The 18,534-nt window shown below is 39.3% G+C and overlaps 1 protein-coding gene across 1 annotated transcript; it reads right to left on the bottom strand.

Moving 5' to 3' along the window:
* Positions 1 to 297: 297 nt before the first annotated feature.
* LOC142055705 (cysteine-rich venom protein TRI1-like) lies at positions 298 to 10,845 on the bottom strand. The gene is made up of 8 exons (XM_075089826.1): positions 10,793 to 10,845; positions 7,846 to 7,907; positions 6,444 to 6,563; positions 5,880 to 5,967; positions 4,535 to 4,680; positions 3,705 to 3,799; positions 2,005 to 2,093; positions 298 to 1,254 (listed from the first exon to the last, which is right to left on the bottom strand). The coding sequence occupies exons 2-8, from the start codon at positions 7,903 to 7,905 to the stop codon at positions 1,244 to 1,246; spliced, it is 609 nt and encodes a 202-aa protein (XP_074945927.1). The 5' UTR covers positions 7,906 to 7,907; positions 10,793 to 10,845; the 3' UTR covers positions 298 to 1,243.
* Positions 10,846 to 18,534: the final 7,689 nt, after the last annotated feature.

Raw genomic sequence — 18,534 nt, 5'->3', positions numbered from 1 at the left:
AGTCCCACTGTTGATGGTACAGAAGATCATTTGCTTCCCAAAAGTCACAGAAGTAAGTATTGCATGTTATTTATGCTAATGGTCATTCTCTCTGGAAAAGGGTCTGAAGGAAAGTTGTTTGCCTGACTTCTGTTTTTGCCTAAGAAACCTTGAGTTTCTCACATGAGCTGCTGCTTTTTATGCTGCTAGGGTATCAGGCTCCCTTCAAGACCTAATGCTGATAAAGTCACAAATATGCTGGAAGTTAAGTGAAATGTACTTCATGGTAATAAGAAAGAAGGAAAATTACAATGAATTGGTCATGAGTAATTTAATGATTGATGCAGCAAAAGCAGATATTAAAATATAATTTTGGAAGACACCCTTGCTTGCTATTAAAAGCAAAGTTTCCAAATGCAGGGACATTCCCCCTTGGCTCTCTATTTTTGTGAATTAAGCCCTTTTCTCAGACAGTTCTTTTTTATTAGAGGCCAGGTTTTGTTACATGCATTTATGCTAAGTGCGATCTTACACTATAAGCAGAATCAGTAATTTAAATGAAATACACTTTTTTGGTTTGTTTTACATTTAAATACAATTGAGCATTTTACAGTAGAATACGTCACCAAAAGACAAAGATTCTAAACCAGTATAGTTCTAGTGGAAACTGTGCTGTTCACCTTATTCTTTTTGAGAACTACATATTTCAGGTGATCCTGTTTATCTTCTGGTCCTGTTAACAGTAATATAGTTCAAAATGTTGGTCAGGTTAGGACTAGTCCTAAGTTAAGGAACTATTAAGTTAAGATAGTCCTAAGACCAAGGACTATCCATGTATACTAAGAATATACGAAACACATGGAACTATAGAACTTTAAACAATGCCCCTTAGATAACATTTTCAGAAAATAAAGATGTGAGAAGTTAACCATTAAATAAATCTGGTACTCAAATGCCAAATTTCAGTTAAGATCTCTGCTATAGTCTAGAGCATTTTAAGAATAGAATATATACATGCTCCTACAGCTTTTTCTTGTGTGAGTCACTGGAATGAAGTTAGTCCTTCTGCATATGTGGGAGAGGTAGGATGGAATCTGTTTTCGTGAAAGAAGTCACTAAGGAGATGGATGTCCAGGAAGGGAAAAGTTGAGCTTGTTATTATTTCAGTTCTGCTTTGGCAGGAAGCAGGGCAGTGAACTTGACGAAGCTATAGGTACATCCTGGAGACTTTGCCAAGGCAGTTGGAACAAACATCTTCAAACTTTCAAAGCTTGGCTGAAAATGCATTGAAACACAAAACTGATCATAAATGGGAAATAAGAAAATGCAGCATTTCCATTTGGAATAATTTTTCATCAATATTTCTTTTCTCTGTAATTTTTTTCCTCTTTGTTGCCATTTGCTGCACAGCAGCATCCAAAACCTTTGGCCGCACATACAGTCAAAAAGGTTTCTCTCTGAACTTGCAAGGTGTTCTGAAACTTTCTTCCTTTATACTACAGATCATGATGAGAATTAGGTTAATTATGTACCAGAAGCTAGAACTGACGTTAAGGCTTGCATTGTGAGACTCAGCCCATAAGTTTCTATTTTCTAGTGGAATTCTTAAAACTCATATGTGCTACTTGCTCTTACCTGATCCTACCTGATGAACCACCATTGTTCAAAGGAGGAAGAAGGTAAAAAGATAGAGAAGTCCCCTCCTTACCTGGCATTTCCCAGACTGAAGTATGAGAATTGCCTCTCCCTGGTATGGAAAAGCATATAAACTGTGGCTGGAAATCTGGAGCTGAGATATCTGTGCAACCATTGGCATAAACATATCTTGGACCTCACTGCAGTCAATGCATCTTCTTACATTAGGAAGTATTAATGAGAGTTTCCATGCTGAAGTGTGGCTCTGTAATGGTGCTTTTGGCTTATTTGAACAAATAATTTCAAAAAGTTTCCATTTGCATAAATTAATAGGGATTTTTTTAAAGCATCAACTTTACCCGAGTCAAAATTAAAACGCTTAGAACTTACTGCATAATCCGTTCTCACAAGCATTAGGGCAATCGCCACAGCGTTGTCCTCTTTTGTAGGGTGTCTTAATTGAATTTTTTAGGTTCCCCCTGAAACATCAACATTACTAACGTAAGCTATGGAGTCAGTGTCACATATCCAAGAATAAAACTTAATGATATGAATGCATACATATATTAATGTATACTCAAACTTTGGTTATATGTCAAAGAAATTTTATATATGTGTTGAGCTTATCTGGAAAGGTTTCTGTAGTGGGACGGAGGGTGAATTTACAGGGGTGGCTTCTGTGAGGAGACACCAGAAGCTGCTCCTATTTGAGACAGAGCCAGTGCCAGCTGGCTCCAAGTGAGACCTACTGTTGCCCAAAGCTGAGCCGATCAGTGACAGTGGTACATAGTTAAGAAAGGGTAAAAACTTCTGTGCAACAGCAACCAGAAGAGAGGAGCAAGAATATGGGAGGACACAACCTTGCAGACACAAAGGTCAGTGAATAAGGAGGGGAGGAGGTGCTCCAGATGCTGGAGCAGGGATTCCCCTGCAGCCCAGGCAGGGGTGAAGCAAGTTGTCCCCCTGCAGCCTGTGGAGGTCCATGGTGGAGCAGATGTCGACCCTTCAGCCCATAGACGACCCCACCCTGGGGCAGGTAAATGCACCCAAAGGAGGCTGTGACCCCATGGAGAAGAACCCACACTGGAGCAGGTCTTCTGGCAGGACCTGTGACCCCTCGGGGTACCCACGCTGGAGCAGTCTGTTCCTGAAGGACTGCACCCCATGGAAGGGACACATGCTGGAGCAGTTCGTGAAGAACTTCAGCCTGTGGGAGGGACCCACATTAGAGAAGTTTGTTAAGGACTGTTTCCCGTGGGTGGGACCCCACACTGGAGCAAGGAGAAGAGGGTGAGGAGGAAGAAGCAGCAGAGACAACATGTTATGAACTGACCGCAACCCCCGTTCCTCATCCCCCTGTGCCACTCACAGGGAGGAGGTAGAGAAACCAGGAGTCAAGTTCAGCTTGGGAAGAAGGGAAGGGTGGGCAGAAGGTGTTTTCTGGCTTGCTTTTATGTCTCATTATCCTACTCTGTTTGATTGGCAATAAATTAAGTTAATATCCCTCAGTCGAGTCTGTTTTGCTTGTGACGGTAATTGGTGAGTGATCTCTCCTTGTCCTTATCTTGACCCATGAGCTTTTTGTCATATTTTTCTCCCCCTGTCCTGTTGAGGAGAGGGAGTGATAGAGCGGCTTGGTGTATTATCGGCGGCCAGCCAAGGCCAACCCACCACAATATATTTTAATGGGACTGTGAAAATTAATTTTAGGCAGTTTATGAAATCATGACTCTGCCTTAAAATTCCCACTGAAGTTCTTTGTGTTAATTATAGTTTTTACTGTACTGTTCATGTTGATATGCCTTTCTGGACCAAGACTTCAAGTAGAATGTGGAAAATATTTGTGATTTACTATTATGAAAATTAGGATTTTTAGGTAAATGAAATTTGATCTGGAAATCAGTGTCACTCTTATGTGTTTTATGCTTTTGCTTGTTTGATAACTCTTTTGATGAGTCTTTTCATATTCCTAATACATTCTTCAAAGTTGTTCCTCAGCTATGGGCACTGTGCCCTGTTACAGATTTCACCATCTCCTGACTAATTTTGGTAATGTAATAAGAAGTTCCAGAATCAGAATCAATACATACATGGGGCAGTACTGGCAGACGTAAAAGTATTTGTATTTACTGTTGGGACAGGAAGCAACAGCACATCCGATTTGATAAGAATTGTACCAAACCATCTGTAGGTATAAGAATAAAAATAATAGGAGAATGAGAACTATACAGTTGAAAATCAATTAAGTACAATATGCATTACAGAAACATTTATAACCAATTTAAGTGACTTTATTTACCCTTTAAAATAAAATATATGTCCCACACTGATGGAAAAAACAGTTTTTTCCCTGTTTTCACCCCTGAACCAAAGAACATTTAGGATGTAATGATATAATAAATAATAATCACACACGCACATAAAACATCACAATATATGTTTTCATTCAATTAAAACTGTTGAAGAAGATGTAGGAATCATATGTAAAATTTTGTATCCTGTGTTTCGTACAGCTGAACAGAGGAGATTGACATAAACCAATGTCCAAATGGAAACTCTCTGAGTCAATAGAACTCTGTAGACTGTAACAAACTCATCTATATTTCCTTCCTGATACCTTAATAATCCTATTCTTCTAGTGTCTGAGCAATTTTCAGATGTTAAACAAAAAAAAAACCAAAACCGTTTCTTCCCTTTGTTTCTCCCTGAAGTTTTGAAATACCAGTATCTTTACTCTGTAAAGACACTTAGCCTATCACTTCCATTTTAATTCTGTTACTTTGAAGTTTTTCATGTTGTTTTGTCAGAATAACTCTCATGTCTCCATTGTACTTATTCCCTTTAAAGATAATGAGTGGGTAAAAGTTGCTTAGCTAACATATATTTATTCAGCCTGAAATATTAAAAAAGTTGCATCTACCTGAGTGTAATGGCCAATCACAGCATCTTGTGGGTTTGCTCCTGTTCCATATTCAAAATTTTTATTCTCATCATACCAGGCCTGAATAACATCTGACCATGAGAAAGGGGCAGATGCCATGAAGAGATTTTCACCACATTGTACAGCTGAAAAGAGAAAGGTACAGAGAAGTGCATAAAAGATACACATGTAAGAAAAATACAGCAAAAGGTGGTGTGACTTCCATCGATGTTCTCATCCCAGATGGGACAGCACGGTGGGTTTTTTTTTTCTGGTTCAGTGACATCACCCTTTGTCAATACTGAAGTTGTCACTTGACCAGATTGCAGCATGGCCAGCCTGTTTGGCTGGTAATTTTGTTGTTGACAGACCTTCTGCATGTCTATAGATACACCTGTACATGTGCACCACAGATTCATGACTGTAATTTTGCTGTCTGAAGGTTAGCAACCTAGTCATTATTCAGGCCACAGCTCAGTAATCTTGGGAAAATTCCAATAATTCAAAGCTTATTTCTAGTACACAAGGAGGTGTCTACACTGCCTTTACCTACTGTTTCTGTTCAGGTCCAACCTTACTGCATATGCCTTAGTTCTCATCTAGAATTCACCTTAGGAAGAAACAGAAGATACGATTTTTAGGCAAAAAAGTAAGGGGGCTGAAGGAAAGTCCACATCTTACATACTGTATAGACAGGTGTCAGTCAACACCACATTGGGTACTGATCATAGCTTTTGCTAACATTATATAGCTGTAACTTCAGTATCCAATGAATGAAGTGTTTATATGAGCCTCCAAGATAGTTAGAGCTTGCATGTTGCCAGGGGATTAAAAAAACTATGGGTCTTGTCTTAGAAATTATGCTTAGTACCACCAATTGGTTTTGGGCCTTCACCATTTTCCCCTTCCTTCCCAGACAGTTTGATCCAGCACACATAAGCTGGTTTCTGCAGTAAACCCTTCTTTCTGATGAAAGCATATTCTCTTCTTTCTGATGGAAGTTTTGAGAGAATATGCTTTCTCACTATGATTTTTTTTTCACTTGCTGAAGAAAATGTGATTTAGCTATGTAAAACTGATGTAATTGGAATGGATTAATCTTTTCTTACTTACTGGGCAGATTTATATCTAGAATTTTGCCTTTGCCCCATGGACCAACAAAGTGACACTGGCAACAAATAACATTTAAAACAAACAAACAAACAAACAAACAAACAAACAAACAAACAAACAAACAAACAAACAAACACACACCCAACCCCAAAACACCAACAAAACAAAAAAAAAACCAGTCACATCAATAACATATATGACATTATCCAGTTAGCACTCATGCTTCACTTACTGGTTCTCCTCCTCTCAGCAGGACTGTGGCTTAAAGTACACTGATTGGCCCATTTTTGGGCATTGTCTGCAGCTGGAGAACACCATTCCTTAATGAAAGAAGGAAATATTAGTTATTCAGATATATACCAATAAATAACCCCTCATGAAGGCACAACATTTGGAAATTACACTTCAAATCAGAAAAAAACCATAGACAAAATCCTTTTCTTCCCCTTTTTTGGGGAGTAGGAACAAAGTTACTATGCACCCAGGGGAAGAATAGAAACTAAGACTGATGAAGAATGCATCAGAAAAAAATTAACAATGCCATGGTTCCTCGTTTTCCTTTTATTTTTCCTCCAAAAGAAAGAGACATTATCGCTCAGGCACCACAAAATTTTCCAGACTTACTTTTCCACCTGGCCAGCTTTATATTTCTTTTGGTGCTGGCCATGCTCAATCCTTAGGAATGGTCTGGAGGGTGAATTTGTGGCTAAATAAAATAATGTGGCCTTGCATACAGTCCTGTATCTCTCATAGGGTCCATTACTCATTGCAAATAGATTTACATCATGCAACTTACCATCCTCATCATGTTGCTGGCAGTTGGGTTTACTCCTCTCCTGAGGGTATTATGTCTGTCAACAATCAGCTTCTGCTGGTCAGCTTTGATAGTTGACAGAGCATCAAAATCTTCATGTTCCTGAGTTGAAAGAACATGTTAAATTTCTTTTTTGATTGAATGTAACTAAATCCTGAATCCTGTCTAGGAAATATTAAAATACCAAAGTATTAATATCAACCCAGGAGATGATCCTTGTAATGGAGAAGGTACATTGGTATGGTTTGTCTCCTAAGTACCCTTAGGGGTGCTTCCATGTGGAGTAGCACTTTGGAGCTCCACAGTGTAGAGCTTAGCAGTAATAACACTGGTTCCTACATTATATCTGACAACCCTCTGAGGAAGGGTGAGATGTTCTGGAATACGTCATGTGCCTGTAGACTCTTAAATTTAGGCAACTGAATCAGACTTAATTTACTATTACTATAATTTCCTTCATGAGGTTTTGAGGGAACAGGATCTAAAAATCAGCTGAAGACATGATTGTGCTTTTGATGTATTCCCCTTCTTCAGTATTTTAAATGTGCCTATTAATGCCTTTTTATTGAAGGAACTTACTGTTTAATCACAGGATCATCACAGACCTCTTGTGATACTTCATCAGGACATCACACTGAACCAAAGTGTGCCTATGTTTTTCATGCCATAGATTTTCTTCCACTCCTGCCATAACTGATAGCATTCCTCAAACTTTTCATGTGTTTTCTAATTAAAAAATAGCCATATGAAGAACTCGGCCTCCTCTTTACAACCATTGTCACTAGTCTTCAAGACTGCAGCATGGAGAACAGAAATTGAAGAATTAGGGGGAAATGTAGTCAAGCCTTCCATCACATTAGTATTTCTGAAGCAGAAGTAATGAACTTCAAACTTCAGACTAAGTATGGGCTGGGAGGAACCACCCTAAGTGTGCACTGATTATCTTAGTTCTTTTAGCTTTTTGAGGGAAATCAGTGATACACATTGAGAGGATGGGACTGTGAGCAAAGGACCTGTAGGACAAGAAAGGGAGAGAGTTAGGTAACTGCTGCCTGTAAAAGTGTAGGGAATTAACAGGAAGAGAGCTGGGTCTTTGGGAGATGGAGATAACTGGATCTGTGTATGGGAGCTTCTGGAAAGTATAGTTATGTCTGAACCAACTCATAAGCAACAGTAAGCCTGTAGGTGGTTTAGTGTGCAAACGTGGAACCAGTCTACTGCTTTGAAATTAAACAGACTTCAAGGATAAAAGCGTTCCAAATCCTAGGTATCTACTTAGACTCTTCCTGCACATGATTGGTGTGCATAGGAAAAACCATATTCAGTCAGACCACAAGTGCCTCAGGTCCCACCCAGGTTTGCTGAGTACAAGTGTGGATCCTACCTCTCCAGTGGATGGAGACAGCACAGCTGTGAGACACAGGAACACCACTGGCAGGATCATCTCTGAAACAGGGAGAATGAGGATTTAATTTATTTTTTTACAGAGCTTTCATTTCTGTGAATACATAATTCACCTTTTGTGTATTTCCTGGCTTTTTATCAAGTAGTAAGGTAAGGTTTTCTTTCTCTCATCCTTCTGTCCTCCTCCCATTTTTAGAAGTAAAAAAATAAAATTAATTCCTCCTTTTCATTTCCAAATTTCTGTGAATCAACTGCTTTGCTCATCTCTTACTTCCTGCTGTAATCCTGGCCGAATGCCTTCACCTGAGTCCACAGTACAGCAGGACATTCGTGCTTCCTCGCCTGTAGGCAGCCTTCTGCTCATGGCCACGCTGTGGAACGGCTGAGGAGGGATGCTGCTTTCAGCTTGTTTCTGTGTCTGAGTTAGTCTGAAACTCCCTATCGCCTGCTTTCAATGGAATTTATTGGTTGAAAGGAGTGTTAGAGAGTCAGCCCATGTGCAGACCTCTACGCTTAGGTGTCCGAGTCTAGATTCAAATGCCTTAGTTAATGACCAGCACTGCAAAGCCTTGCACAAGAGCTGGGGCAGAACTGGCTGTACCAGAAATGGACCAGCACCGGCTTCCTGGGGAAGACTTGTTTCAGAAAGCTTTTTTTTGTTTTTATTTCTTTGAAGACAACTCTTGATTATATTACAGGTAGTGTGGAACAGTAGTGGAAATGAAGGCCTTCTCTAAACAAAGGAGCAACCACCAGACTCTGGACTCCAAGACTCTACTTGCTTAGGAAGCTGAAAACGCCATACCGTCCCACTACAGTGATCCAGGAGGTAATAGGTCACTTCAAAGTTCTGGTCTGATTGCAATCAGTCGTAGGAGTTGCATTCAGCTTTTTTCTGCTTAGGTACCTTGGGCAGGCAAGCAGGTAACTAGAGTGGAATTTACTTATTTTGGCATTTTTCCCAGGCTCTCACTCCAAGGGAATTTATGGGCATGTTGCCCCTGAGGTATATTATTAGTTTAACTTCTTATTTGGTTTTGAGGGGCTGCTGGTTTTAGTTTTAATGTATTCTTGAGGAAAGGCCAATAGGATCTGTTGATCTTTCCATATCCAGTAAAGCCCCTTTACCTTAAGGCAACCAGTTTATATAAAACACAAGGTGCTCCAGCTCATGGAGAACATGTGGGTAAGAAAAACTACCCTTTTCCAAGTGGTACAGGAAGGCCCATTTTCCTCACCAGCTTGCTTATGTTGCACAGGTGACCCACAGTCCATGGGTGCTGCTCCAGCTCTGCTGAAGAGCAAAGCCCATTGAAATGGGCTGTGACTATGGGCAGCTGTAGCTCAGAGACCAAAACCCTGGACAGACTGGCCACATCTGTACAATTAAAATTCTCACAGCCTTCAAATAGGGTGGCTTATTTCAAGCACTGGTAGTTGAGGAAAGATCTAGTTGATCTGGTAGAAAAAATTACTGGCAATTAACTAATAAGTAATTGATTTCCTGTTCTTGGTATTGCCTTATGTCACTTATGTTTAATTTCGACATCACCTATGCCTCCTTGAAGTGCTTTAGGATCACAGAACTTTTTCTTATTAACTTCTCTAACACTTGTTTCTCAGAGCTGTTACACAACTTTGCAGTGGACATGACCTAGGTGTTTACCAATAAAAGGTTATACTCTCAATAAGATGAAAAATAATTCCTTTCACTTAATTTATGATTAGAAAGTAAATAGAGGTGAGGGTTATTTTTAGCTGCACTCAAGTTACAAGCAAAAATATGTCTTTTGAGTGCAAAATGTGATGATATGCAAATAGAAAACAACCCTTTTGCACTTAAAACATGTAAAACCAAATCCCCCATTTCAAAGGAAAAATAACTCTTCATTGAAATTGTGAAGCTTTCTATTTTGCAAACCAAACTGAAGAAGCTAACTTAAAGACATGGGCAAAGTATTCATTCACTGTAATATTTTCTATGAATTAAGTTACAATGAAATATAATTGGTAATTTAATACATGATACAAGTTTCAAAATGCCATTGGAATGCTTTTTAAGACCCAATGAGTTTCCTGCTCCAAGATATTAACATGCTTTTGGCAATCCCACTGATTTCAACCAAATGCTTATAGTTTATGAGATGTAAATTTAATTGCTCTGCATTAATTTCTAGGCACTGGTCCTAAAATCAGTCTTTCTGTCCCCCTCCCCTGTTCCCCCTCAATCAAGCATAAATCAGGACACGTGCCAAGTCTTATTGACTTCCCTGCAACTCCATCTGTGTACGGGGATCTGCCACTGAAAGATGGTGCTTTAGCATCCCTAGTTTGTATGAGTTTAGCAAACTTGTGTGAATATGTTTTTGCCATCCCTCTTCCTTAAAAAAAATGTGTATCCTAAATTATTCATACAGTTGAATATCTATTATAAAAGAGCATTCCAATTATTTTTATTATCCTTGAAAAGCACCTGAAGTAGAATAATACTAGCTGTGATTTCACTTGTACAGCATTGTTGCCCAAACTCCTGTTTAGCAGCCACCTTGCACAAGAGTGGCAATTTCCCCACTCTGAAAATACATGGTGATAGCTACATATAGCAACAGAATATACTGAATATATAGCCAATTCAATATGTTCAGTCTGTCTTTGCCTCTTTCTCTACATACTTATATTCTGCCGAGATACTGCTTACTTGCACACAGGCAGATTTTCATCTGTTTTTGATTGTTCATCAATTTTCTCTCCCCTTTTTTTTCCAGCTCATGTTACACTATTGCCCATGTAATCCTTATTTTTCACTGAATAAAATCCTCTTTCTGTGACTGTCCTAAATTGTTCAAGAAGTCTTCTGACTATAGGTTGCATTTTAATACATGAAAAAAGTGCAATACTTTAAACAAACAGATCAATCTAAATCCTACCTTTTGTCTCTAGGAAGATAGGAAGTTCCTTATGTCCTTCCTCAGCTGATTGTAGAAGTGACCAGAGTCCTTCACTGGAGGGTGATTTATAGCTCTTCTGTTTCCTGATAGGACAAGGTGACTCAGCGTCACAGGTATTATAAAATTCAAATAGTGACCAGATAGAACAGGCATTTGTCAAGTGCATATTCTCCCAAGGAGGAAGTTGTTTGCTTGTATTCCTTTGTTATTTCCTCTTACTTCTGGTATTGGAAGAGAGTAAATACTCTGAAATGAGTTTTGTATGTAGTGCTCCTTATATGTGAAATTTGCAGTCAATGTGAACGCCAGGTACAAAGGCTCTCTGCTAATGATTGACGCATCCAGTTGTAGTGAGACTTGATCTTAATCTCCAGCAATGCAAATAAACTCAACTGGCTACTGAGGTGTCTCCAGACTGCCATCGTGGTAACCAAGATGGAATCTTGCCTATTGATTTTTCCATGGGGGTAAAAAAATTCTTGGCCAAGTTCCTGTTCATGCAATGGCTTCTTTACATCAATCCTATAGTATAAAAGTCAAAGAAGGAGACAAGGATATTTCTGTAACTGATATTTTTATCCAGTATTGGATAAAGATTAAAAGATCACTGTGTGCACCAACATTAAAACACATATAGTAGTTTGATTTGACATTTCCAGGTACCTGGAGTAAGATGAGAATGGGTAGAAGTAGTGCCAGATCAGAAAGGTATTTGTGTGCATATAAACTGCTTCTGTCCACATTTAGTCTGAAGTAATTACTGACCAGAACAGCTGTCATTGTCTGCTTTTATACAAAATGTTGCTATTTTTCTATTTAAATTCAGGTCTTCCTTCCTCATAGTCACTCAACTCCTACCCTAGTCTCCTGTGAAGTGTGTCTTCAGAACAATCTTTTGCTTTTCATTACCTGGGAAACCAGTGTATTGGCTCTACCAGACAAAATGGTAGTGGTTTGATTTGTTGTTTTGTAATTATGTGGGAAGGAACACACTGTCAGCAAGTTTGTGGTTCACATCAAATTGCAGGGACTGGCCAATATGCTGGATAATAAGGCTGCCATTCAAAGGAATCTCAAAAAAGTGGAGAAGAGATTTGACAGAAAAGATCTGAAAGTAAAGAGTTGGGAAAGACCAATTGTTTAGGGAACGGCTCTAACAAAAAGCACTTAAGGGTTGTTGGTCGATGACAAGTTGCATATGAGTAAACAGTGAGGGCTGACCATGTTCTGTGTTGTATTAGCCACTCTCCAGTGAGAGTACTGAGAACAGTCATTATACCCACTTTTTCAGCACTTCTGAAACTCTGTCTGGACTACTGTGTCCAGTTTTGGAGTCCCCCATATAAGAAAGACATTAATAAGCTGGAGTAAGCCTAGCAAAGGGCCACAATGTTGGCAAGGGAGAGGCGGAGATGGACTATTTTAAGACATGGACATGAGGTAAGGGCCACAGATTGTAACCCTAACTACATATAAAGAAAAATAATTTTTACAGTGAGGCTTGTTTAGCACTGAAGCAGATAGACTAGGGACGTGGTCGATTTTGCATGCTTGGAGATATTAGAAACTGGACAAGGTGCTGAGCAATCTAATTTAACACTCAAGTTGGTGATGCTTTGAATGTGGTGTTAGACCAGATGAGCTTCAGAGGTCCTGTACAACCAAAACTGTTCTAAGGTAGTGTGATTTTTATATTGTTTACACTGGAAAGCCACCAAATGAGGCTTGTCTTATTTTACTTGTTGAAAGATGTGACAATTAATTACAGTGGGAACCTCTAATCATTGTATGAGAAAGCAAGTGTTACTAGCATAATTGCTATAACCACTACTAATGAAAAAAGTTGCATCCAGGTGATCAGTGAACCATGGATCCTAAGGTAACGACTAAATCCTATCATGCTCATGTCATTAATCTCTCTACCTTGTATACACTGAGACTTCTTGAATTAACTCTTTATTTAAGTGTAAGAGCTGTCCTTAAACCTGAGTGAATGATTCTGAACAACATCCTAACCTTTCTGTGAATAGAGATTCTGTCATAAAGCTTCATAAATTGTTCCTATATTTTATTATCATAGAATCAGAGAATCATAAAACAGCCCATGTTGGAACAGACCTCAAAAGATCACCTGGTCCAACCTTCCATGGGAAGGGGAACCTAGATGAAATTATCTAGAACCCTGTCCAATCGCATCTTGAAAACCTACAGTGATGGGGACTCTACCATGTCCCTGGGGAGGTTATTGCAGCGAATGATCATTCTCGTTGTGAAAAATTTAGTTCTTATATCAAGATGAAACCTCTCCCAGGGCAACTTGTACCTGTTGATCTCTGTCTTCTCCATGTGGCTCCTCAGGAAGAGACAGCCTCCATCTTCTTCATAGCTGCCTTTTAAGTCCTGGAATATTGTGATGAGCTCCCCTCTGAGAAAAGACCTAACTCTTCAGTGTTTCCTCATAGGACAGGTTCTGAGACCACTGATCAACTTTGGGGCCCTCTTTTGGGCCCTCTCCAGTCTGTCCACATTTTTCTTGAATGGTGGAGATGAGAATTGGATATAGTACTTCAGATATGGCCTGACAAGCACTGCGTAGAGTGGGATGATCATGTCTCTGCCTCTACTAGCCCCTGCAGATGCAGCCCAGGATCCAATTTGCCTTTGGCGCTGCAGCAACGCACTGCTGACTCATGTTTGGCTTGTTATCCACTAGGATGGGATCCCAGAGGCTAGCACAGTAAGAACAAGGAGCCCTAATAAACTATATAAAGAACCATACTTCAGATTCCTCTCATCTGTCTTTAGATGTTCAGACAATGCTTATCTAACACCAAATAGGTGTCTAGAATCTCTCACTAGTCAACAGAGAGTCAACACCTTTCTCTTTTCCTATCTTAGACACCTATCTTAAGTAAATTGGCCTCTGAAAATATTGCCTGTTCCTGTTGGCTACAAAGACAGCCTGACCTAGTTCAGATGCCACAAAAACATCTAAAACCCCCTCTGCCAAAATATTCCTGTACGTGGAAGGCAGTCTCCAAATACCTGGATGTTCCTGTTTTTGTTCTACTTTGTGACTGTAGAAAGAATTAGGTGAGAATTAGATGTAGAAAGAATTAGATTTTTTCCAGTGGGGAAAAAAATCCTTGTTATAATAAATTAAGGTTAATCTCAGCTAGGTTTATTAATCTAAAAATTCATTTTTAGTTTTAAAGTGGCAGGTAACCTCCAGGTTCATCCTACTTAGAGACAAACCTTGGGTGACATCCCTGTTCGGTGATTAAAAATGACACCTGAATTAGAGATGTCAAAATATTTGAGAGAGAAATTTCACCTTCCCAACCGTACAATCACTTCTGTTCAGCAGTCCTGCATTATAAATGGGTGGAGCGGTCTCATTCTCTTCCCACCACAAACTGAAAGACCAAACGCTCATCTGGAGTTTCATGCCTGTTACGCAAATGGAACAGTCAATAAATGCATTGCTTTTAAAGGCCAAAGAGACTTTCTGGCAGCTTTCCCACTGGTATTTTAGACATAATTGGCCACATTCTTTTTTCATGCTCCATATGACGAAAATGTTCTCAATTATTCAAGCATATCATTTTTTTATTATCTTGAACAAAAGGGTGCTCTTTTCTATGTATCATCTGCATTTATCTCAGGGAGGTAATTCCTCTGTGAACAGAGTAACCTCAGATCACATGCTTGATAAATATTTTGAGTCCATTATTGAGATTCCAAAGTATATTAATAATCCTGAAGGAAACCTGATGCCTCAGCTTTTGTTTCCACCTCAATTTTGTATTTCCCAAAGCCTCAGTTTTACCAGTAAACTGATGGGAATATTGTGCCATTAAGCACAACCTTTGGGAAACAGCAGCTTCCCTAAGTATCTCTAGGAATAGACTGGTTGCAAAGTCCATCACTGAGGCACAATGCTTCCATCCTAAGGACGATGCTGGTCCTTTCAAGGGTCAATGGCTCTTTCTTCTCTCTCTAACATCCCTAACTTCTGTGTGCAGAGCACAAAACCCAGGCTTTTCTGTGGCTCTTCCCAGAGTAATAAAGGCAGTAACTCCAAGCAAGCATGACTTCGGAGGTTAAACAACCTTTATTTATTTAGTAGCTTCGGATTTCTGCCATAGCAAATGCATTTAGCAACAGTGTATTGATTTAGAAGGATTATGTGTCCAGGATCTACTGTATCAGGCAGTTACACAGAAAAATGCAGTTACAAAAGAAATTAAATTTCCATAGTTTATCTGAAAGAAGTGCTTCCATGTTTAGAGTGAGATGTTGCTTGACACTATTTTAGCATTATGGCAAGGCTGTATAACAATATCTTCATACCATACCATACTTTTCTATAACGCCTCATTTAGATCTTTGGTACAGTTAGTTCCCAGCATACATGCTGTTATCAATTCTGATCAAAAAACGCTGAGAAGAGCATGTTTAGATATCATGGAAGGGAATATCTGTGATAACCATTTGGGGCCTGGAAAAGATGATAGAAAAGTATTCTGTAGATCTTTATAAATATCTGATATATATTTCTTAGCCTTTGTTGAACATTGACTGTTTAAGGAAATAGTATGTCTAAGGGTATGATCCAAAACTCAGTATCCTCACTGAATGTTACACTGGACTAGTGGAGCTCCCATTTCTCTTCTTCCCAAAGGGTTTTTTTAGGTATGGACTAGCCTTTAACCTGATCAAACCCTGAGGTGCTCTAAAGCAAGAGACCGTTATAGAAATAACAGAGTCTTGCGTTTAAGACTAGCAATGTACTTTCTTAAGAAAGTAGAGTTGGAATTAAAGATTAATTCTATCAAAGAATCTGAGTGGAAGAAAATTTTGTTGCAGAATTGTATTTCTGTGTTTCTATATCCCTGTATGTGTTTATTTATCTCTCTATGACTCAGAGTAAAGAAAAAAATCCACTGGGCAAGGAGAGCTGTGTTCACAGTGCAAATGCATTTTGCTCCACCACTTGTGGTTCCCCAAGCATTGCAAATCAGAGCAAATCTTCAGGTTTTTGGGGCTCACTCAAGACAGCTTGGTTGGAAATTCAGTCATTGTTTCATTGGCTGTGGTGGTGTACAGGTTATCCAGTGAAAGGACCTGAGTGTCATATCTCCTCTTAGGGCCAAAGGAAGGGTGTCCACTCAAGCCTGAATCTCAACATCTTATTTGCCCTTTATTACATCCTTCATCAACGTGTAGGAGAAAAAGAGGGCTCCAAGAGCCCTGTGCATATAAAGGTAATGAAAGCTGAACCTTTTGTTTTCAGGTATTCTATGTTAACAGATACATGCAATACAGGAAACTTTACCTATCAACCTGTGCATCTAATGAACTGCTGTGCCAAAAGTAAGTCAAGTGTGATTGCAATATAAGAAAGGACAATAGACAATTGTTACAAAAAATAGACAATGTTACTGAGTCATGCCTTTTCCTTCTTTTTAAGAAGTAAGTATTTGCAGTCTACACAACGTTATGGTTGTGACCATCTCCTGCATTAGTGGCTTATATAGTCACATACCCTTTGAATTCATTTAAAACAAGGTTTACTAGGAGAGATAATGAACAGTTCTGAAGAAAATAATCTCATGAAGACTATTAAGGCCATGTTCTCCAAGTCATTTGGGTACCGGAAATGGAATTTCGTTAAACACAGAAATCTACATTTGAGCAAGGCTCCTTTCTTTGGACTCTGGAAATTAACAGGCAGCTTTGGAACTTGTTTCATTTCATTCTGAAGTCAACATCTAGACAAAATCCTACTGTGTCCTAGAAGTACCTGTTTATCTTATGATTATTGGATGGCCATATTTAAGTTTCTTTTTTTTTTTTAATTCTTCCTATATTTAATTATTTCATTTAACTAATTAATGAAAGACATACTAAAAATTAGCCTGATTTTTAGGATAAACAAGTGTAGCAGAAGCTGAGGGAATTGTGTGAATGAAGGGAATAGCATACTGAAAGCTGGTGCACACCTCTGGAGAGTTAGTCTTTCCTGGTCTTTTCTTCGCTTTACAGGGAACTTCTATAGCTTCTCTCTGGTTTCTGTGTGATTTTCTATGGTTTCTCATGCTGGGGAAGACAGGTTAAGAAAAAGCAGAACCTAATCAAAGTCAGGGCAAGGGGAAGAGAATGTCAAAATGTGGAAGAGAAAATGAACCATTTGTCAGAGTAGATGAAAGCCGAATTTGTGAAGGTTAAGAGAAGCTTTTTGGTGCCTTCAGAAAGAAAAAGAGGACCAAAGGGGTTGAAGAGAAGTCCAAGATTGTCAGAGGTAACCGTGATTGTTATCTCTCTGCCAAGAAGCCCTGAGGATTCTAAAAATATCAGTTTTAAAAGTATTTCTGGACATATTTGATAAATATCAATGAATATGTCCACCCAAGTTGTCTCAGAAAAGGGGAATACTAATTGCAGGATATGATAGGAGGAAACAAGAGAAAAACAGTTGCTTGTCAAATGCAGGAAGTTTGTGGCTCAGTCAGGAATGGAACTTAATTTCTGTAAAGCCAGTCTTTCCTTTCTCCTTCTCTAACAAAAAATGTCATTAAGAGAGATCTGCATGATGCAGATCTTACTCATATGCTGTACACCCACCAAAAGGTTCTGAGAGTCCTCTTTGGATATGTCCTCAGTAGCAAGTGTAGACAAAGGTGCGCAAGCATAGATTATTTGCAAGAAGGAATGAATGTCTCTATTCACGGAGACATGAGCACTGCCAGGGGGTGAGGGTTATCTGCTTTGGATCGCACACCATACTGCAGGGATGTAACTATATTGCTCTGTGCCTTAGCTCACTGACACTTGCAGTTCTGTGCTATGTGTGTGATGATTTGCAGGGCTGCATCTCCACACGCTCAGGGAAGTTTGAAGTGCAGACATAGAAGCGGGAATTTTGTTGCTGAAACACGGATGTCTGTTGCCAGTTTTGCTGTAGCATATTTGAGACATATGCATGGTACTGACAGGTATCACAAGGCACTTATGGGAGACTATCCTTCTGGAGTGTCAGATGGAGGCTAGGTAGGACATCCTACAGTACTTAAAATAACTCTAAATGCCTATATGTAGGCAAATGCGTCATATCCTTATCGTATTAGGCATCATTATCTTGCCTGCCCTCAGCCATGCTTCAAAATGCTGGGGATATCCCAGAAGTTGTCTGTCATATCTGCACGGCTTCTAAAATGACACTAAATACCAAAGTTTGGGCAGCTGAATATAGCCCACTGTCTGCTTCAGTCACTTTCCTTCAGCTGTTGAAATCAGTTACCTCAACTTTAGTGTTTGACACTGTCTTAAGAAGCTATAAGATATTTTGCCTTAACATTAGCTACTGGTTCAGAAAGTTTGAGCTTCCCATTGATGTTTTTCGTATCTGACAAGCCTGGGTGGCTGTCTCAGATATGCCAGGAATCTTACACCACCAAGAACAGCTAAGCTCAGGGAAAGAAACGGAGACTCAGCTGTCTAAATGTCAGGCATTTAGTCCACCTTAGGACTCAATCCATACTCAGTTAAGATAAAATTCAGACACTTTTATCCAATTTATCTTTGACATTTCTTTTCTCAATCTTAGAAAAGGGTGAACCACCCTCTGCAGGTGCCTATATCTCTCCAGTGACTAGGAGTGAGCCTATGGCAGGTTGCAAATTCACACACCTAATTGTAGGTGTCTACACTTGACCTGC

This window comes from Phalacrocorax aristotelis, chromosome 3 (assembly GCF_949628215.1).
Source record: "Phalacrocorax aristotelis chromosome 3, bGulAri2.1, whole genome shotgun sequence".
Taxonomy (NCBI): domain Eukaryota; kingdom Metazoa; phylum Chordata; class Aves; order Suliformes; family Phalacrocoracidae; genus Phalacrocorax; species Phalacrocorax aristotelis.
This window is presented reverse-complemented; position numbering and strand designations above follow the sequence as displayed.